This window comes from Lissotriton vulgaris, unplaced genomic scaffold (genome assembly GCF_964263255.1).
Source record: "Lissotriton vulgaris unplaced genomic scaffold, aLisVul1.2 SCAFFOLD_214, whole genome shotgun sequence".
Lineage (NCBI taxonomy): Eukaryota > Metazoa > Chordata > Amphibia > Caudata > Salamandridae > Lissotriton > Lissotriton vulgaris.
This window is the reverse complement of record NW_028243866.1, coordinates 903,960-926,368: the sequence shown is the minus strand read 5'-3', so window position 1 is coordinate 926,368 and position 22,409 is coordinate 903,960. Positions and strand designations below refer to the sequence as shown.

General features: G+C 51.9%; 2 protein-coding genes across 2 annotated transcripts in view; one reads left to right on the top strand and one right to left on the bottom strand.

Moving 5' to 3' along the window:
- LOC147668214 (voltage-dependent calcium channel subunit alpha-2/delta-4-like) overlaps positions 1-22,409 on the top strand; it is a 987,093-nt gene that overhangs the window by 650,058 nt on the left and 314,626 nt on the right. The gene's annotated exons all lie outside the window — the stretch shown is intronic.
- Positions 1-22,409, bottom strand: part of LOC147668215 (leucine-rich repeat and transmembrane domain-containing protein 2-like) — a 69,212-nt gene that overhangs the window by 10,224 nt on the left and 36,579 nt on the right. Inside the window, exon 2 of the mRNA XM_086948697.1 lies at positions 4,272-4,407. Within this exon, the coding sequence (XP_086804823.1) occupies positions 4,272-4,350 (79 nt within the window). The 5' untranslated portion in view covers positions 4,351-4,407. The remainder of the gene's footprint in view (positions 1-4,271; positions 4,408-22,409) is intronic.

The following is a 22,409-nucleotide window of genomic DNA, read 5'->3' as shown; positions in this document are numbered from 1 at the left end:
CGTTCAGGGCTTTTCTAATTCGTGCACATTCAATCTGGCAAGATTGACTTGCGCATTCGCCGGTTTTATTTTAATTTGATTTTGATGTTTTTAAAGTATACTAACACCTGGCAGTTTCTTGGCGCTAGAAAAGTCTCTAACTAGGAGAAGTGATATAAAGCTGACAGTTATCAGAAAGGAGACGACATTCTCAAAGTTTCCCTGGCGGTCGACAGCTGTGAAATCACCTGCAGGGCCCCAGGGCAGCTGATTCCATGGTTTGCTCCCAAGATGTAAAGGCTGGACCCCCAGGACGGCTTGTTATTGGGACTTGTATAAGATGCCTGCCTTCTGACTGCAGAGCTCTGTAGGTGCACATGGCTGGCAGAGTGTGCACATGGCGGGCAGAGCGTGCAGTGTGTGCCTGGGGTACTTGAGAGTATGGTGTCGTGTTTGAGTCCAGAGTATCTATTTAACCACTTTAACCATGGTGTGTGAGGTGAGAGGCGGTGTTGTGTCCCAAGCGTTGTCACTGAGTGGTATATTGTATAAATGGCGCCTCTGAGCGGCGTCGGAACGTGTTCTCTTGTGGGCCGGGGCCTACACACACACATACTTCTCCAGACCTTTCAAATCTCTTCCCCCCCCCCCTTCCCTCCCCCCCCAACACCCCCCACCTCACCGGTCATGGGAGCCTTCGGTACTGCCTCCGGAGGGGATACCAGCCCCTCAGCCTTGGCGGGCCGCACCTCGAGGCATCGCCTCATTCTATGGGAATAGCCCATACTTTGAAACAGCCGGTTGTGCCAGAGCTTGGACAGTTTCTGGTGACTTCACTTTCTGCACAAAGATGTCATTCCACATAGTTTGGTCAAGTGGAGAACTCAGTAGTCCAACCCCTAGAGCACGTCTCAGGACCCTTGGCCCCACCGGGGACAGGCGTGGGGTTGTTGCTGCGGGGCGGCCGGTACAAGCTGACACAGTGCTGAATGAGGGTAACTCTAATCCAGGGTGCTGGGTGACGCTGGCAGCAGCTGAAAGCTGAGCCGTGCACTGAGATGCGCCCGGCCTCGTTCTCAGTGGCGGCCATGATGAATAATTTAGAGGGTCCATCACTGGAGCCCGAATAACTCCCCACATAGACATCTATTAAAGATGGCTGGGAGAGACGAAGCCACCACCTTATTGGTGTACCCGACTGCCTGCCAGTGAAGGATGCTGCCCCATCACTACAGAACCCTTGTGTGCACAGCGGGGCTGATGCTCTGGCCTGCTCTTGAGATTCTGAGGTGTGTCATTACCTCTGGAAGTCACATATTAGGCATTGAGGCTGACTAAGGTACCTTGACATGAGAGGCTCTTCTCAGTAAATTTATCACAGGAAAGACATAGGTCACGTGAATTTTCACACTACTAAACGTTACGAACTACTCAAGTACTACTAAAAGGCCTTACTGGTATTTTTTTTATTTTATTTACACCGTTTTATATAACTCTAGCTAGACCTGTAGGTATCAAAGCGCTTTACATACACAAAGGAAAAGAAAGATTGCATAACATCGCAGGATATGAGGATGCATAAAGATATAAGCAAAGACATAATACTTATGTATCCAGTGAGGGAAGAAGGACGCAGGGGGTTGAGAGAGTCAGATAACCACCATCCTTGAAGGTCAACGTGAGGGGGAGTCCATGATGATATTGAAGTCTAGGATGGTTGACTTGGTCAGAAAAGTATGGTACCCTTCAAGTCTAAGATGTATCCAACGCTGCTATGTGGTCAGCATTCGAAACAATGTCGTCAATAACTAGAGAGGTGATTAAACTTTGGACTTAAGAGATACCATGCCAGTAAGGAGCTGGTGTCGTGCAGGGAGCCACTCATAACCGGTCTTTAAGGACTGGTGCACTGGGCAACTCATACCTTAGAGTTGTGAGTGAATTCATCTGACAAGTGTAATCCTTGGCTGCAGACCACATCCAGTGGCACTCATCAAACCTGCAAGTGTGGAATATACAGATGTACACCTGGGGTGCTTACAGCAGAATTGTTTCTCAGGACACAGGTCAGTCAGAGTAGCTTGTGTCCAGGGCGGTTAGAAAGGCTCTCTCAGATTCTTGACAGACTGTGGAATAGTGCACCAGCTAGTCTATCCCCGTCTTCGGTCTCTGCACCACCAGTAGGGCGTGATGCAGTATCCAACGCTACATGTTACGCCGATCACTCCTAGCGCGGGTTTCTTGGCACTGGTCAGCACCAAAGAACAGCGCCTGTAAGCTGAATTGTTTTTGCAGTGGTAAGCCATCATTTAGTATGTAGTACATCACATGACAGTACTATTGTATCCACTGCATCGACCTACCACTACATTGTAAAGTAATTCTTTACTGTTCTTAGGTTCCCTTCGCTGATGCAATATCATTGTAGGTTGATATTCAGTATAGCATCATAAAACTGTCTTCGCACTACCACCAAAGCCTAAATGACTCCGTTAGCACATTAGATTTTGTCGCATTTTGACCTCAAATGTCACCTTGTGGGAAGGGGGGGGGTGGCAGAGTGATGGTTTAAATACATCAATAACTTTTTGTAATAAGTGTCTGGTACAACCAGTGCAAACCTCCCCTCACTGGCTGCAAGAGTGTATAGTGGGTTTAGGCAGATACTGCATATATATATATATATATATATATATATATATATATATATATATATATATATATATATATATATATATGTGTGTTTATACATGTTTATGTGTGTGTGTTTTCTAAAACAAAGAGCACCAGTGGGTTGGGTATGGGTCACAGCTGCTGTTCCAACAATGACAACTCAGCCATGTATTTGGGCATTCTTCTGATGTGTGAATCATTCGATGGGCTCACAAGAGAGGAGCAGGAGGCAGGGAAATGAAAGGATGAGTACATCTTACTGGCGTATGTCAAGTGCACGACCTTCCACTGATGTGACCTCACAGCACTCATACTTCACAGCAGGCTGAGGCTTTCCAAGTGGTTCTGAGGTTTCAGTTGCAGACTAGAGTCTATTTCGGCTTGTGAAGGTGCACGATTATTAGTGTGAATATGTACGTTACTGTGGGGTGAACGTGTCAACTTTAGTAAGTTGGGAGTGAATGTTGTTGCTGTTTGATGGAGGGGTGTAACACGTCATTTACAAGACCACACGCCAGTAGGTAAACTTGGACCTTAAGTTACAAGATGTTTGAGTTCTGGAAGAAAGAAAACACTAGTGTCCGTGTCCAATGCGTAACCCACCTAATCCAGTTTTAACTGCATTCTGGGATTTGTAGTCCTGAACGTATCATGGCCCAAGCAGTGCTTCGAGAACCAGAATTCACAGAAAAATAATCAATCAGCAAGCTCCAAGCTCTGGCAGACTAGGTGAGCACTTTGTTGGGTAACACCAGTACTCTGCCAACCTATATAACCTATATTAACAGTCCAGATTGAACATTTTTCACCGGGTGAAGCTTTTCTATAGAAAGGTGTATCGAAACACCTCACTCCTTTGCCCAGGCAATGTTGTTTGTCTGTAAAGTGTATTACATCTAAAACTCCAGCATCACTGCCCTCGCATCCCTCAGTTTTTGTAACCATCAACTGCCATGATCTCAGGTACTGTGTAAGTGCGGTTCTTTACCTGTGACCCCCTGGAGGTCCACGAGTGTGTAGGAGATTAAATACCATTAGCAGATTAATAAAGTATATACACATAAAAAAAGAAAACGTAAAACTGAACATGTTAAAGCACTCTGTATATGAGAAGGTACTAGAAATTGAAGACTAGAAATTATGTTGATATCCTTAAAACAGGATGAATTTGGAGCATAAAAATGCAAAGTGACAGGCTAGAGTCTAGCATTTCACTGTGCCTTATAAAAATAAAATAACATTTTGAAAAACTCCAACCTTCACATTAAAGTTAAAATTGCAATTTGTGTATGTATTTGACTTGGCAGTTAAAAAAAGAATCCTTCGTTGGCTGCATACTTGTGCCTGGAGTTGTGTGTGTTTTTGAATCCCAGTTGTGGTTCAGTGGAGGCCAACGGAAGTCAAAAGGTTAACATCCACTACTGTACATCATTTCTAAGCGAGGGAATATATTTATGCCAAGTGACTACAGCCTTCCAGAAGGTTCCAGCAGGCCAGTCCCTCCCCCGTGCACTTGTTTCCTCAGTCAGAGACACCGTTCAGTGTGTGGTGCTGTGCACGTTTCATTCAGTCATTCATCCACTCGTGCGTTTGTTTGAAAGAAGGAGGCTGGTACTCACCCGAGCACTGCCGGAAGCGCAGCGAGGCCGGGCTCTTCCTCCGCCGGCCCCCGCTCAGCAGCGCCCGCATCCTGCCCATGCGCTCCGCCGCGGGCACGGCGTGGGCATGCGCCCAGGAGCTGCCTGTGCGTCAGTCCTGCAGGGGGGAGAGACAAGTACAAGGAGAGAGCCGTGAGTGCTGAGGCGAAGCGGGAGCTGCTCTTCACCTTCCTCCGCCCCGGTTACTGCCCCTTGAACTTCACCCGGGGCGGGGCACAGGGTCCCCTTTCCGCCCGGCTCAGGTGTCCCAGGAGGCGGGGTCAGTGCTGCCTTTCTATTCACCTACAGAGGCCTCGCTGCTGTGCCTCGGCTGCTGCAGCAGAGCTGCTCAGCGACACCTGGCCCAGCCTCAGGCTGGGGCTAGGCAAAGCGCCTCGTGGTCCGACCTTGCGCAGGCGCTATCTGATTGCAGCTAGCCTGCAGCAACCGGACTGCAACTCTTCTACACCATGTCAAGTGCATGCCCTGCGGCTGTATAGTTTACCAAGCTTCAGTGTTGCTGCAACCCTACAGAAACTGCAGTGCGCTGCTGGCTGCACATGTGCAGCCTAACATGTACTTACTCTGAGTGCAGCCTGACATGCACAGACCCTGAGTGCAGCCTGACATGCCGAGACCCTGAGTGCAGCCTGACATGCACAGACCCTGAGGGCAGCCTGACATGCACAGACCCTGAGTGCAGCCTGACATGCAGAGACCCTGAGTGCAGCCTGACATGTACATACCCTGAGTGCAGCCTGACATGCCGAGACCCTGAGTGCAGCCTAATATGTACAGACCCTGAGTGCAGTCTGACATGCAGGGACCCTGAGTGCAGCCTGACATGCACAGACCCTGAGTGCAGCCTGACATGCAGAGACCCTGAGTGCAGCCCAACATGCACAGACCCTGAGTGCAGCCTGACATGCAGAGACCCTGAGTGCAGCCCAACATGCAGAGACCCCGAGTGCAGCCTGACATGCAGAGACCCTGAGTGCAGCCCAACATGCACAGACCCTGAGTGCAGCCTGACATGCAGAGACCCTGAGTGCAGCCCAACATGCAGAGACCCTGAGTGCAGCCTGACATGCAGAGACCCTGCGTGCAGCCCAACATGCACAGACCCTGAGTGCAGCCTGACATGCAGAGACCCTGAGTGCAGCCCAACATGCAGAGACCCCGAGTGCAGCCTGACATGCAGAGACCCTGAGTGCAGCCCAACATGCACAGACCCTGAGTGCAGCCTGACATGCAGAGACCCTGAGTGCAGCCCAACATGCAGAGACCCTGAGTGCAGCCTGACATGCAGAGACACTGCGTGCAGCCCAACATGCACAGACCCTGAGTGCAGCCTGACATGCAGAGACCCTGAGTGCAGCCCAACATGCAGAGACCCTGAGTGCAGCCTGACATGCACAGACCCTGAGTGCAGCCCAACATGCACAGACCCTGAGTGCAGCCTGACATGCAGAGACCCTGAGTGCAGCCCAACATGCAGAGACCCTGAGTGCAGCCTGACATGCAGAGACCCTGCGTGCAGCCCAACATGCACAGACCCTGAGTGCAGCCTGACATGCAGAGACCCTGAGTGCAGCCCAACATGCAGAGACCCTGAGTGCAGCCTGACATGCAGAGACCCTGCGTGCAGCCCAACATGCACAGATCCTGAGTGCAGCCTGACATGCAGAGACCCTGAGTGCAGCCCAACATGCAGAGACCCTGAGTGCAGCCTGACATGCAGAGACCCTGCGTGCAGCCCAACATGCACAGACCCTGAGTGCAGCCTGACATGCAGAGACCCTGAGTGCAACCTAACATGTACATACTCTGAGTGCAGCCTGACATGCACAGACCCCAAGACCAGCCTGACATGTACATACCCTGAGTGCAGCATGACACGCAGAGACCCTGAGTGCAGCCCAACATGCAGCGACTCTGAGTGCAGCCTGACATGCACAGACCCCAAGACCAGCCTGACATGTACATACCCTGAGTGCAGCATGACACGCAGAGACCCTGAGTGCAGCCCAACATGCAGGGACCCTGAGTGCAGCCTGACATGCAGAGACCCTGCGTGCAGCCCAACATGCACAGACCCTGAGTGCAGCCTGACATGCAGAGACCCTGAGTGCAGCCTAACATGCACAGACCCTGAGAGCAGCCTGACATGCAAGACCCCGAGACCAGCTTGACATGTACATACCCTGAGTGCAGCCTGACATGCACAGACCCCAAGACCAGCCTGGCATGTACATACCCTGAGTGCAGCCTGACACGCAGAGACCCTGAGTGCAGCCCAACATGCAGCGACCCTGAGTGCAGCCTGACATGCAGAGACCCCGAGACCAGCCTGACATGTACATTCCCTGAGTGCAGCCTGACACGCAGAGACCCTGAGTGCAGCCCAACATGCAGCGACCCTGAGTGCAGCCTGACATGTACATTCCCTGAGTGCAGCCTGACACGCAGAGACCCTGAGTGCAGCCCAACATGCAGCGACCCTGAGTGCAGCCCAACATGCACAGACCCTGAGTGCAGCCTGACCTGCAGAGACCCTGAGTGCAGCCTAACATGCACAGACCCTGAGAGCAGCCTGACATGCAAGACCCCGAGACCAGCTTGACATGTACATACCCTGAGTGCAGCCTGACATGCACAGACCCCAAGACCAGCCTGACATGTACATACCCTGAGTGCAGCCTGACACGCAGAGACCCTGAGTGCAGCCCAACATGCAGCGACCCTGAGTGCAGCCTGACATGCAGAGACCCCGAGTACAACCTAACATGCAGAGACACTGAGTGCAGCCCAACATGCACAGACCCTGAGTGCAGCCTGACATGCAGAGACCCTGAGTGCAGCCTGACATGCACAGACCCTGTGTGCAGCCCAACATGCACAGACCCTGAGTTCAGCCTGACATGCAGAGACCCTGAGTGCAGCCTGACATGCACAGACCCTGAGTGCAGCCTGACATGCAGAGACCCTGAGTGCAGCCTAACATGCACAGACCCTGAGTGCAGCCTGATATGCACAGACCCTGAGTGCTGCCTAAAATGCACAGACCCTGAGTGCGGCCCAACATGCACAGACCCTGAGGGCAGCCTGACATGCACAGACCCGGAGTGCAGCCTGACATGCACATACCCTGAGGGCAGCCTAACATGCACAGACCCTGAGGGCAGCCTGACATGCACAGACCCTGAGGGCAGCCTGACATGCAGAGACCCTGAGTGCATCCTGATATGTACAGACCCTGAGTGCAGCCTGACATGCACAGACCCTGAGAGCAGCCTGACATGCAGAGACCCTGAGAGCAGCCTGACATGCAGACACCCTGAGTGCAGCCTGACATGCAGAGACCCTGAGTGCAGCCTGACATGCAGAGACCCTGAGTGCAGCCTGACATGCAGAGACCCTGGGTGCAGCCTGACATGCAGAGACCCTGAGTGCATCCTGACATGTACAGACCCTGAGTGCAGCCTGACATGCACAGACCCTGAGTGCAGCCTGACATGCAGACACCCTGAGTGCATCCTGACATGTACAGACCCTGAGTGCAGCCTGACATGCACAGACCCTGAGTGCAGCCTGACATGCAGACACCCTGAGGGCAGCCTGACATGCAGCGACCCTGAGTGCAGCCTAACATGTACATACCCTGAGCAGGGCACAAATCCTAAAAAAAGAAGTGGGGGGACGCTGACGTCAGGACAGGAAGTGATGTCGCGAAAGGTGGCTTGCACAATCAGACTCATTGCCTCCCCTCGCTCACCCCTTAGATGTGATTACATCAGAGAAGCCAGCGCGTGAGCAGCGTTCTGAATGAGATCTGATCTCGCCCCAGAGAGGCCAAAGAGTGAATGTGTGGCTCCATTTGCTCCAGTTATCGAGCTCCTGGTAAAATAAGTGGGGGGGGCGCGGTCCACCCGCGTGGTACCCCGACTCGAGCCCTGACCCTGAGTGCAGCCTAACATGCACAGACCCTGAGTGCAGCCTGACATACAGAGACCCTGAGTGCAGCCTAACATGCAGAGATCCTGAGTGCAGCCTGACATGCAGAGACCCTGAGTGCAGCCTGACATGTACATACCCTGAGTGGAGCCTGACATGCAGAGACCCTGAGTGCAGCCTGACATGCAGAGACCCTGAGTGCAGCCTAACATGTACATACCCTGAGTGGAGCCTGACATGCAGAGACCCTGATTGCAGCCTGACATGCAGGGACCCTGAGTGCAACCTGACATGCAGAGACCCTGAGTGCAGCCTGACATGCAGAGACCATGAGTGCAGCCTGACATGCAGAGACCCTGAGTGCAGCCTGACATACAGAGACCCTGAATGCAGCCTGACATGCAGATACCCTGAGTGCAGCCTGACATTCACCGACCCTGAGGGCAGCCTGACATGCACAGACCCTGAGGGCAGCCTGACATGCACAGACCCTGAGGGCAGCCTGACATGCAGAGACCCTGAGTGCATCCTGACATGTACAGACCCTGAGTGCAGCCTGACATGCACAGACCCTGAGAGCAGCCTGACATGCAGAGACCCTGAGAGCAGCCTGACGTGCAGAGACCCTGAGTGCAGCCTGACATGCAGAGACCCTGAGTGCAGCCTGACATGCAGACACCCTGAGTGCAGCCTAACATGTACATACCCTGAGTGCAGCGTGACATGCACAGACCCTGAGTGCAGCCTGACATGTACACACCCTGAGTGGAGCCTGACATGCACAGACCCTGAGTGCAGCCTGACATGCAGGGACCCTGAGTGGAGCCAAACATGCAGAGACCCTGAGTGCAGCCTGGCATGCAGGAACCCTGAGAGCAGCCTGACATGCACCGACCCTGAGTGCAGCCTGACATGCAGAGACCCTGAGTGCAGCCTGACATGTACATACCCTGAGTGCAGCCTGACATGCAGAGACCCTGAGTGCAGCCTGACATCCAGAGACCCTGAGTGCAGCCTAACATGCAGAGACCCTGAGTGCAGCCCAACATGCACAGACCCTGAGTGCAGCCTGACATGCACCGACCCTGAGTGCAGCCTGACATGTACATACCCTGAGTGGAGCCTGACATGCAGAGACCCTGATTGCAGCCTGACATGCAGGGACCCTGAGTGCAACCTGACATGAAGAGACTCTGAGTGCAGCCTGACATGCAGACACCCTGAGTGCAGCCTAACATGCACAGACCCTGAGTGCAGCCTGACATGAAGAGACTCTGAGTGCAGCCTGACATGCACAGACCCTGAGTGCAGCCTGACATGCAGACACCCTGAGTGCAGCCTAACATGCACAGACCCTGAGTGCAGCCTGACATGAAGAGACTCTGAGTGCAGCCTGACATGTACATACCCTGAGTGCAACCTGACATGAAGAGACCCTGAGTGCAGCCTGACATGCAGACACCCTGAGTGCAGCCTAACATGCACAGACCCTGAGTGCAGCCTGACATGCAGAGACCCTGAGTGCAGCCTGACAAGCAGAGACCCTGAGTGCAGCCTGACATGCAGAGACCCTGAGTGCAGCCTAACATGCAGAGACTCTGAGTGCAGCTCGCAGCCTGACCTGACATGCAGTGTCCCTGAGTGCAGCCTGACATGCAGAGACCCTGAGTGCAGCCTAACATGCAGAGACCCTGTATGCAGCCCAACATGCACAGACCCTGAGTGCAGCCTGACATGCAGAGACCCTGAGTGCAGCCTGACATGCAGAGACCCTGCGTGCAGCCCAACATGCACAGACCCTGAGTGCAGCCTGGCATGCAGAGACCCTGAGTGCAGCCTGACATGCACAGACCCTGAGTGCAGCCTAACATGCACAGACCCTGAGGGCAGCCTGACATGCAGAGACCCTGAGTGCAGCCTGACATGCAGAGACCCTGCGTGCAGCCCAACATGCACAGACCCTGAGTGCAGCCTGACATGCAGAGACCCTGAGTGCAGCCTGACATGCAGAGACCCTGAGTGCAGCCTGACATGCAGAGACCCTGAGTGCAGCCTAACATGCACAGACCCTGAGTGCAGCCTGATATGCACAGACCCTGAGTGCTGCCTAAAATGCACAGACCCTGAGTGCGGCCCAACATGCACAGACCCTGAGTGCAGCCTAACATGCACAGACCCTGAGGCCAGCTCAACATGCACAGACCCTGAGTGCAGCCTAATATGCACAGACCCTGAGTGCAGTCTGACATGCAGAGACCCTGAGTGCGGCCCAACATGCACAGAACCTGAGTGCGGCCCAACATGCACAGACCCTGAGTGCAGCCTGACATGCAGAGACCCTGGGTGAAGCCTGACCTGCAGAGACCCTGAGTGCAGCCTAACATGCACAGACCCTGAGTGCGGCCCAACATGGCCAGACCCTGAGTGCAGCCCAACATGCACAGACCCTGAGTGCCGCTCAACATGCACAGAACCTGAGTGCAGCCTGACATGCAGAGACCCTGAGTGCAGCCTGACATGCAGAGACCCTGAGTGCAGCCTGACATGCAGAGACCCTGAGTGCAGCCTAACATGCAGAGACCCTGAGTGCAGCCTGACATGCAGAGACCCTGAGTTCCACCTAACATGCACAGACCCTGAGAACAGCCTGACATGCAGAGACCATGAGTGCAGCCTGACATGCACAGACCCTGAGAACAGCCTGACATGCACAGACCCTGAGAACAGCCTGACATGCACAGACCCTGAGGGCAGCCTGACATGCAGAGACCATGAGTGCAGCCTGACATGCACAGACCCTGAGTGCAGCCTAACATGAACAGACCCTGAGTGCGGCCTAACATGCACAGACCCTGAGAGCTGCCTAACATGCACAGACCCTGAGTCTGGCTCAACATGCACAGACCCTGAGTGCAGCCTGACATGCAGAGACCCTGAGTGCAGCCCGACATGCACAGACCCTGAGCGCAGCCTGACATGCACAGACCCTGAGTGCAGCCTGACATGCAGAGACCCTGAGTGCAGCCCGACATGCACAGACCCTGAGCGCAGCCTGACATGCACAGACCCTGAGTGCAGCCCGACATGCACAGACCCTGAGCGCAGCCCGACATGCACAGACCCTGAGCGCAGCCTGACATGCACAGACCCTGAGTGCAGCCTGACATGCAGAGACCCTGAGTGCAGCCTGACATGCAGAGACCCTGAGTGCAGCCCGACATGCACAGACCCTGAGCGCAGCCTGACATGCACAGACCCTGAGTGCAGCCTGACATGCAGAGACCCTGAGTGCAGCCTGACATGCACAGACCCTGAGTGCAGCCTGACATGCAGAGACCCTGAGTGCAGCCTGACATGCGGAGACCCTGAGTGAAGCCTGACATGCAGAGACCCTGAGTGCATCCTGACATGCAGAGACCCTGAGTGCAGTCTGACATGCAGGGACCCTGAGTGCAGCCTAACATGCAGAGACCCTGAGTGCAGCCTGACATGCAGAGACCCTGAGTGCAGCCCAACATGCACAGACCCTGAGTGCAGCCTGACATGCGGAGACCCTGAGTGCAGCCTAACATGCAGAGACCCTGAGTGCAGCCTAACATGCAGAGACCCTGAGTGCAGCCTAACATGCACAGACCCTGAGTGAAGCCTGATATGCACAGACCCTGAGTGCAACCTAACATGCACAGACCCTGAGAGCAGCCTGGCATGCACAGACCCTGAGTTCTGCCTAACATTCACAGACCCTGAGTGCGGCCCAACATGCACAGACCCTGAGTGCTGCTCAACATGCACAGACCCTGAGTGCAGCCTGACATGCAGAGACCCTGAGTGCAGCCTGACATGCACAGACCCAGAGTGCCGCTCAACATGCACAGACCCTGAATGCGGCCCAACATGCACAGACCCTGAGTGCCGCTCAACATGCACAGACCCTGAATGCGGCCCAACATGCACAGACCCTGAGTGCCGCTCAACATGCACAGACCCTGAGTGCAGCCTAACATGCACAGACCCTGAGTGCAGCCTGACATGCAGAGACCCTGAGTGCAGCCTGACATGCACAGACCCAGAGTGCCGCTCAACATGCACAGACCCTGAATGTGGCCCAACATGCACAGACCCTGAGTGCCGCTCAACATGCACAGACCCTGAATGCGGCCCAACATGCACAGACCCTGAGTGCCGCTCAACATGCACAGACCCTGAGTGCAGCCTAATATGCACAGACCCTGAGTGCAGCCTATCGCACAGACTTTGATTGCAGCCTAACACACGCAGCCCCCGATGCAGTCCCTATACAATCTGCCGAGTATCTTCCCTACTGCGGCCCACAGTCTACCGTGCATCTGCACTGCCATTACTAGTGTAGAATTGGCATGAACCTGCCGTGCTGCACCCCTACACAAACTGCAGTGTGACTGCTGACTGTACATGTGCAGGCTAGCATGTACATGCATTAATGCTACCTGTGTACAACCTGCCAAGCATCTGGCCATCTGTGGCCCGCCCACATTCTACCATGCCGCCCCTACACAATCCGCAGTGCTGATTCTTCACTCTACCAGCGCAGAGGGTACCATGCCACCCCTATGCAGCCTTCAGGCTGCCATTGTACAGTACACACTGCCTCCCCTACACAGCTTGCAATGTAGCTGCTTCAGGCTGCCAGTGTACAGGGTACCATGCCTCCCCTACACAGCTTGCAATGTAGCTGCTTCAGGCTGTCAGTGTACAGGGTACCATGACACCCCTATGCAGCCTGCAGTGCAGCTGCTTCAGGGTGCTACTGTACAGGGTACCATGACACCCCTATGCAGCCTGCAACGTAGCTGCTTCAGGCTGTCAGTGTACAGGGTACCATGACACCCCTATGCAGCCTGCAGTGCAGCTGCTTCAGGGTGCTACTGTACAGGGTACCATGACACCCCTATGCAGCCTGCAACGTAGCTGCTTCAGGCTGTCAGTGTACAGGGTACCATGACACCCCTATGCAGCCTGCAACGTAGCTGCTTCAGGCTGCCAGTGTACAGGGTACCATGACACCCCTATGCAGCCTGCAACGTAGCTGCTTCAGGCTGTCAGTGTACAGGGTACCATGACACCCCTATGCAGCCTGAAGTGCAGCTGCTTCAGGGTGCTACTGTACAGGGTACCATGACACCCCTATGCAGCCTGCAACGTAGCTGCTTCAGGCTGTCAGTGTACAGGGTACCATTACACCCCTATGCAGCCTGCAGTGCAGCTGCTTCAGGGTGCTACTGTACAGGGTACCATGACACCCCTATGCAGCCTGCAACGTAGCTGCTTCAGGCTGTCAGTGTACAGAGTACCATGACACCCCTATGCAGCCTGCAGTGCAGCTGCTTCAGGCTGCCAGTGTACAGGGTACCATGCCACCCCTATGCAGCCTGAAGTGCAGCTGCTTCAGGCTATCAGTGCTGAGAGTACCATGCCACCCCTATGCAGCCTTCAGTGCAGCTTCTTCAAGCTGCCAGTGTACAGGGTACCATGCCACCCCTATGCAGCCTGCAGTGCAGCTGCTTCTCTCTGCTAGTGTACAGGGTACCATGCCACCCCTATGCAGCCTGCAGTGCAGCTGCTTCAGGCTGCTAGTGTACAGGGTACCATGCCACCCCTATGCAGCCTGCAGTGCAGCTGCTTCAGGCTGTCAGTGTACAGGGTACCATGCCACCCCTATGCAGCCTTCAGTGCAGCTTCTTCAAGCTGCCAGTGTACAGGGTACCATGCCACCCCTATGCAGCCTGCAGTGCAGCTGCTTCAGGCTGGCAGTGTACAGGGTACCATGCCACCCCTCTGCAGCGTGCAGTGCAGCTGCTTCAGGCTGCCAGTGTACAGGGTACCATGCCACCCCTATGCAGCCTGCAGTGCAGCTGCTTCAGGCTGTCAGTGTACAGGGTACCATGCCACCCCTATACAGCCTGCAGTGCAGCTGCTTCAGGCTGTCAGTGTACAGGGTACCATGCCACCCCTATGCAGCCTGCAGCGCAGCTGCTTCAGGCTGTCAGTGTACAGGGTACCATGCAACCCCTATGCAGCCTGCAGTGCAGCTGCTTCAGGCTGTCAGTGTACAGGGTACCATGCAACCCCTATGCAGCCTGCAGTGCAGCTGCTTCAGGCTGGCAGTGTACAGGGTACCATGCAACCCCTATGCAGCCTGCAGTGCAGCTGCTTCAGGCTGCTAGTCTACAGGGTACCATGCCACCACTATACAACCTGCAGTGCAGCTGCTTCGGGCTGTCAGTGTACAGGGTACCATGCCACCACTATACAACCTGCAGCGCAGCTGCTTCAGGGTGACAGTGTATAGTCTTCCATGCATATCTGTAGAGGCAGCCTTACTTTGATCTGCATAATCTTTTTGCTCTTCTAGGTTTTGCAGAAGTTCTTGCAAACTACATTCCTGCACAAAATCCTGTCTGGCCACCACTGTCCTTACCGCTGCTACATAGGTGCCACCAGCCCAGGCGTTTGATATCCTCACCTCTTAAAACCAATTTTGCTTTGGCGGACCTTTAGCACGGCTGTCCCAGCTCAATCTCAGGCAGACATTGTTGGTCCATGGTCAACTTAGACCTCAACCAACCTGCTCCAGCTTGCAGTCCTACTTCTTAATACAAGAGCTTGAATCGCATCCCTGGCTCAACCCAAACATATCCAAAATACCATGTAGCTGAATTCAGCATCACTCTTATCTTAACTGGCAGTATACCCAATGCTAACCTGCAGTTAGAAATGGGGTCTCTAGTTGGCAGTGGTTTGCACCCTGTCCAAGTAGGAACCCTCACTCTATTCAGGGTTAGAGAGTCACACAGCTAAGGTAACCCCTTGCTCACCCCCTTGGCAACTAGGTACAAGTAGCCAGGCTTATCTCAGAGGCAATGTGTAAAGTAACAGTAACACAGTGTAAACACTACAAAATGACACTACGCCAGTTAAAAAAAAATAGGTAATATTTATCTGAATAAAGTAAGACCAAAACAACAAAAATCCAACATACGCAAGTCAAGATATCACTTTTAAAAGGTTGAATGCAATTGTAGTTCCTTAAAATCAATAGATACGCTTGACTATGCCAAAGTACCTAGATGCGTTAAAAGTCTAAGATGATGCGAGGCGCAAGGGAGGTGAAGCATCGGAAAAGTCGGTGATGCGTCAGTTCCTTACTGGTGCAAGGGAGGTGAGGCGTTGGTTCTTTACTGCCACAGGAAAGGTGATGTGTCATTCTCGTCACGCTGCATCGGGTCCTTATTGCGGTGCGGTGTCGATGACAAAAGTGCCACTTAGGGACGGTGCGTCGATGATGCGTCAATGTCAAGCTGTGCTGCATCAGTTTCACAGGGTCGAAGCAGATGCTGCGTGAAAGTAAGAGCAGTGCGTGACGGACTTTGGTGATGCAATGCTCGAAACTCATGCAGTGGCGATTCCTCGGAGGTGCCGCGACAGAATGATGGGTCCTGCGTTGTAATCTACGGTCAGTGCCTTGAGCGGGAGACACACTTCTGTGCAGATAGCGGCTATGCATCAAGTTTTGCATGGATGCACCGATCCGAATGACGCTGTGAGCCGATGCATATCATGATCGATGATATCACCAGAACTCACTTCGAAGGGCCAAGGAACTGGCTTTGGTACCACTTGGCAAGACCGTACTCTCAGCAAAAGATCCCAGGTGCTAGGAGGTGAAGTCTTTGATGGCCCTGAGACTTCTTAACTGGAGGCAAGCTCATCTCAAGCCCTTGGAGAACCTCAGAAAGCAGATGTAGAAAGAAAAGTCCAATCATTTCCCTTCCTGGACAGAAGCAGCAAGCATTCGGCCAGCATAGCAAAGCAAACAGCAGAGTGGCGGCCCCTCCTGAGCGCACCCAGTTCTTCTTCCTGGCAGAATGTCCTCAACCCAGAAGTGTTCTGAGCATATGGGGGTCAGAGGTCCAGTATTTATAATCATTTCAGCCTTTGAAGTAGGCAAACTTCAAAGGAAAGTCTTCGTAGTGCACAAGATCCTGCCTTTCCCTGCCCTGGCTCCAGACACACTATGGGGGGCATGGGGGTTGGAGACGGCTTTGTGTGAGGACAGGCATACCCCTATTCAGATGTCAGTGTCAACTCCTCCCACCACTTTAGCTCAGGGAGGCCCATCAGCCTGGTAATTAGCCACCAGGATATGAAGGGCACACCTCAGCTCCCCTTGTTTGACTGTCTAGACTAAATGCACAAACAGCCCAACTGTCATCCTAACCCAGACATGTATTCAGCAGACAAACAGAGGCTCAGAATGGATAAGCAAGAAAATACCCACTTTCCAAAAGTGGGATTTTGAGAGAACCAATTTAAAAAACAACTTTACCAAGATATGTAGTTTCAAATTTGTGAGTCTAGAGACCCCAAACTCCAAATCTCTATCTATTCCGATAGAAAGATGCGCTTGTAAGATGTTAAAAGGCAGCTCCAATGCTAACCTATGGGATAGGTAGGCCTTGCTGTAGTAAAAAATGAAATTAGCTGTATTTCGTTACCAGGACATGTAAAACACAATAGTACATGCCCTACCTTTTAAATACACTGCACCCTGCTCATCTGTCTACCTAGAGCCTACCTCACGGGTGCCTTACATGTAATAAAAGGGAAGGGTTGGGTCTTGCAAGTGTGTGCACTTGCCAGGTTAACATGGCAGTTTAAACCTGCACACATAGACACTGCAGTGGCAGGCCTGGGACATGTTTGCACCGCTACTCTGTGGGTGGCACAATCAGTGCTGCAGGCCCACTAGTAGCATTTGATTTACAGGCACTGGCCACCCGTGGTACCCTCTACTAGGGATTTATTAGCAAATCAGATATGCCAATCGGAATAAACCAAACACCAATACAATTAATACAGGGAGCACTTGCACTGTAGCACTGGTCAGCTGTGATAAAGTTCCCACAGTCCTAAAACCAGCAAAAACTAAATGCAGCACACAGTCAAAACAGGAGGTCAGATGCAAAAAGACTGGGGAAACCATGCCAAAAGATGCCAGGTTTAACACCTACTAATGGGGCTGATTGTCTGAAACTAAGGCTGGGTCCTAAAGGGCCACACTGTCTGCTCTAGGGTGGTTGAGTTGTCTCAAACAACTGCTCCATAAGCTTTCAGGAGGCACAGTCATGGCTGTCTAGACCATTTAAGAGGCAATAGTAACCACCACCATACCAAGCATTACATCTGCAAATTTCACATGTTGTTATTAATTCTGAGTCATTTTTGTAGCCGTCATCACAACAGCTTTTTGCCTATGGTAATCCCTTAATTGGCAGTTGAAGTAGCTTATCATTTCTAACCTATGATTTCCAGCTACACACAAGTCATGTTGATTTTTTTTTAACGTATTATTTTTGATTATGTCAAATATAGTTCTTTGTTTTCCTAAGTAGGACTCTACACAATAACCAATGTTGTAGGCCCGATATGAGTAGAAGCAGATAAAAGCATACACCCACCTAATTGTTTAAACCTTGCATTGTCTAAATCTTGCCTCAAAGATGTCCTACCTCATACCCAAGAGACTGAATAAAGTTCTAAGCAGCAGACTGGGCAAACCCCTTTGTGCTCCTTTTACCCTAATTTCCCCTCAATCAACCTAATCCAATGCATTTGCAAAATCAAACTATTCCAGGTTAATGAGATGGGGGTGAGTGCACAGATAGATAACGGGTAACCAATATGAATCCGATTTAATTTTATGACGTAATGATAATGAAGAGATAGTAGATATTTTATGTTATTCCCAAATAAAATTCCACCATGTTAATTCCGCTCAGATAACTTAGAAGCAGATTTCTGTATTCTTGAACTCAGACTGGTCCTGGAGAAGTCATTCTCTTCAGACTATTCCTCACAGTGCATTCACACTTGTTTCACCTAAGAATTTCCACAAGGGTCCAGTTGGGATCTTAAACAAAAACAGGAAATCGCTGTGACAATTATTTTGCTACAAAAGTCGTCAAGAATGTATTTGTCTGCTTCCCACTTGCACCTCATCATGGGCCACTAATCGAGAGTTGCTTAAACAACTTTTGTGATGTTGTCGTGAACATTTTACATACAAGTTCACAAGCGTAACATTTTAAAATCTATTCCTCATCTTTTCTGTGGGTTGCCGGTTAGGTGTAGGATTTGCATGTTAGAAAAACCTGTGTCAGGGTTAAGCGGCCGACGAAGGTAAAGCTGACAAAATCCAGATTTTAGATAGTCTAGAGTTACTGGCGTCTAATAGCTTTACCTGCTCTGCCAGCTAGCTGTGTGCCAATGCTATTCCTCTTGCCAATGCACTGTCCTGTGCCAGAAGGAAGGCTAATATTCTACACATGTGACTACATCAAGCACTACACGGCTCAAAGCGCTATTGGCTTAACCGGCAACCGCCAGGCACATCTTTCGCTTTCAACCATGCACATGTCAGCTGGTTCCTTCCATAGCTAGCTGAGGCCCCAGTGCAGCCACTGAAACCAATGGGCATTGACAACACAACTAAAACAAGTTGAAGAGTGGTAAATACTGCCAAAGTCAGTCTCCACTGGCCCTTACACGCTTACGGGCCCATCACAAGCCGTCCTGTACACCATAATTGGGCAGTAATGCTTCTTTTGTGTTCAGACCCTTACATGGTTTCCACTTCATTTGATCTCAGGTAACAAATGAAATGTCAGTGAGTTTAACAGATTTAGCTGTAATCCTGTATTATTAGGCACTTTCGGCGAAGCTATACAGGTCGGAATCAATGCAGCTGACATCTTTCTGAAGTGTATAATATGAATGCATCTGAGGTGAGCATTAAAAACCCTTGCTTTCCGCCCGCGACTCATAAAACTGTGGAGCACCACAATAGCACTTGCCTGGCACACACGTGGAACCGGTGCAATACCCCTACCACGCCATCCCACCACTGAGACAAGAAGCACTGAGTACAGTGTGTGCCACCCTCACAAAGGTTCGGATAAGCAATCAGCACTGGTGAGAGGGTGTTACCAGGGAAATAATGCCCTGGCTGGGGGATTAACTCAGCAGTGGCATTTCCTCCAATGTCCTCTCTCCAATAATTACTATTATTAACAGGCTGTCTCTATAACAAAGCTATTAGAATTTTAAATGACAAACAGCAATAGCTTTTAAATGTTTTTCTGAAGTTTCAACCCTAGCTTTCTGAGTAATGGGAATATCCTAGCAAGTAATGGCACAAGAATGATGTTTGTTTGACCAATCAGAGTCGAGTATTCTTTGTGACTGGTATCCTAGGACAGGGTTCTTAACCAATGAAGCAAGAAGGCTGACCGGTGACCCCACCAGACCCTGAGGAGCACAACTCATGCTCTCCTGCCAGCGGTATGTAAAACACAAGGCCTGACATAGCTAGAACCTCTAGCTGCCAGCAAGCCTGGATGAGGCCACATACCAGAAGCTGGCAAGGAAGGGCGAATAATGGGCACCTGCCTGGCGTCTTAAGGCGGCCTTCCTGAGAGCTGTTCCTGTCTTCCTCCTTGGCTGAGGCACTTCCCAAAGACAAGCTCCACCCTCCTTGTCACACTAACTTTGGAAGGAAGTGCTGTCCCATCACAAGACCGGCTTTCCTTGTACCTCTTTATACCATTATGTTCTTACTATAAACCTGAGGGTTTGACACACAAGCACGTAGACTTGCAAGCTCGCATGCCTGCTGATTTGTGGCTTCCTCCCTCAATATGTTAACTGAATCATGCGCTTGCTATAAATACAAAAAAGATTGAATACATAAATAGCCTGTTATGAACCAACCAATCAACATCCCTTAAAATACACAGAATCCATGTAGCGCTGATGGAAATTCAAGGTAACCAATAACAAATGGTTCCTACTGGATCCCCTTCAAGCATACGACCTCCTTGATACTTGATGTTTACAGCTAGATGAAGAAAACAAGGGAAATTCTATTACAGGAATAAAGTTTCCAGCTGAAATATATAACTTTGTGTAACATTAACCAGTTCGGAGATGCAACTGGAAATTCTTAATACAAGTCTACAGAAACATGCAGATAAGTGGGTCGCGAAAAGCCATGCGTGCAGGTCTACTAGAACTGACACCAGGAAGTGTCTGCTTTCAAATGCCTTCAAGCTTTGGCCTGCCTCATGTCCTACACCAGACTTTCAGTCACTTACACTGATACTTGTAGGCTGATACTTGTAGGTGCACTTCCGGTATGTTTAAAGGTGTTGGCTGAAACTGAAAACTGGCAAAAAGTGACCCACATGCCACCCCCCCCGAACTAGCTTCACCGCCCCTGCTGTTTATATCTTATCTGCACACTTTCCATGGTTCACCTGCATGCTCTGAGATTCTACGTGGTTTTTTTACACAAAGATTTCTAACAATTGGCTCGCTTTTACCAAAAGACTGACTGCTTTAAGGAGGAAATCTACATCTAAGGTAAAATGGTCACCCCCTCGAATGCTGTCCCAGTAGAATATCACAGCAGAGCTGTGTGCATGCAGTGGCAACGAGAAGTAGCTATCAATAGGCCTGCGGGTGCAGTGGCACCGGTGTCCAGGGTGTGAGGGGTCCTCTGCGTCCCAATTATGGCTGTATTTTCATTTTTAAAAAGGAGATTAACCGGGGGCGTCACCCTTGCTTGCACTGGGTCCCATGACCCACTGCTCTGGCACTGCACTTACACATCAGATGTCTCCAGGTTCAGCCTAACCTCGAACATCCTCCGCTTTGTACCCATTGTATTCCTTCACAAACGAAGGCGAGGGCTATCTACAACAGGCAAATATCGAAACAAAAGTTCAAAACACCCCAATGCAAAAGAGTCCCCCCTGTCTGTGCACGAGGCGCTCATCACGGGGGTCACTGGGGGACGGCATTAGGGGTCCTCGTGCCAAATGACGCCATAACTGTTGGTTCCTGATGTAGAGAACCATGTGCAGGACGGTGATGTCATCATCGGGCGACTGTCCTAGATGGGTCTTCGGGATCCGATTACACAGGGTCAGGCAGCAGAAACACGGACATGCCCTGTAGGGCCAGGCCAACAAGCACAGCCATATGAAATCATTCCCAGGAAGACGACGGCGACATTTCATGTGTTTTTAATGTCGAAATATTGGGCATCTGATCCGAATGCAGCCTGTCTCTGCTCTCTCAGTCTCGGGGGGCAGTGAAACGGTGACACAACAATTATAACAGTGGTGCTAATTGAACTTCCTTCAAGATTGCTTAAACTCAGAGGTACAGCAGGCGTGCACACCCCGTGGCAAACAAAACCCTCTTGTGACGTGTAGCCGACATAAGAAGGATCCGGCCCTGGAGCTGTGAGGCCACAGGTGGGGACGGAGCAGTCTGTTGGCTACATTGTCAACTTCCTTCCCAGCACACTTCTGCCCCCAGTGATCAAGCCGTGCTTTCCTGGACAAAAGAACTGATCTCAGCTCCACAGTGTATACATTAGGAGGGGCATTTAAAATGTGCAGGTAGTAGATTGTATAAGAATCGTGCACACGTGTATGCGACCCACAGCCGGACTTCCCCCATCGCATCACCGGATCACAAAGGGTCAGACCCTTCACCATCCCCTGAGGCCATCCCTGGGTGTCCCCCGGGTGCTCTCGCGACACTCACCCCCTCCATGCTCCCGGCCAGCTCTGGGCACAGCGCGCTGCCTGGCATCAGCCGCCCCTCTCCCCGCTCTCGGTCCCTGGCACGGCGATCACCCAGCCATCCGAGGCCGCCAGGGTTAAAAGAATGATGCAGGCAGAGCGTTTCTTCTCATTTTTAGCTCAGATTTGCAGTCCACGGGCGAGGCTGGCGGCGATGGAGAGAGGAGCGACGGAGCCCGGTTCGGAGGCTGCAGGGGTCCCGGCCCCCCGAATCCCAGCGCAGCGCCGCTCTAATGAGCGGGGTGACCTACATTAGGAAGCAGATCATGGCGACAGCTTTAGACACGGAGCTCGCTGAAATAAATTAACACTCACTCACGCGGACGAGACGGAACATTCCCTCTTCGCCACCCCGTTTCTACAGACGATACCAGAAAGTATCTGTGGGGGGCGGTGGTGGTGGGAGAGGAACGGCACAGGAAACAGGGCAAGGGCCGTGGGAAGCGACTTCGTGTAGGTGTGCACGTGTGCATAT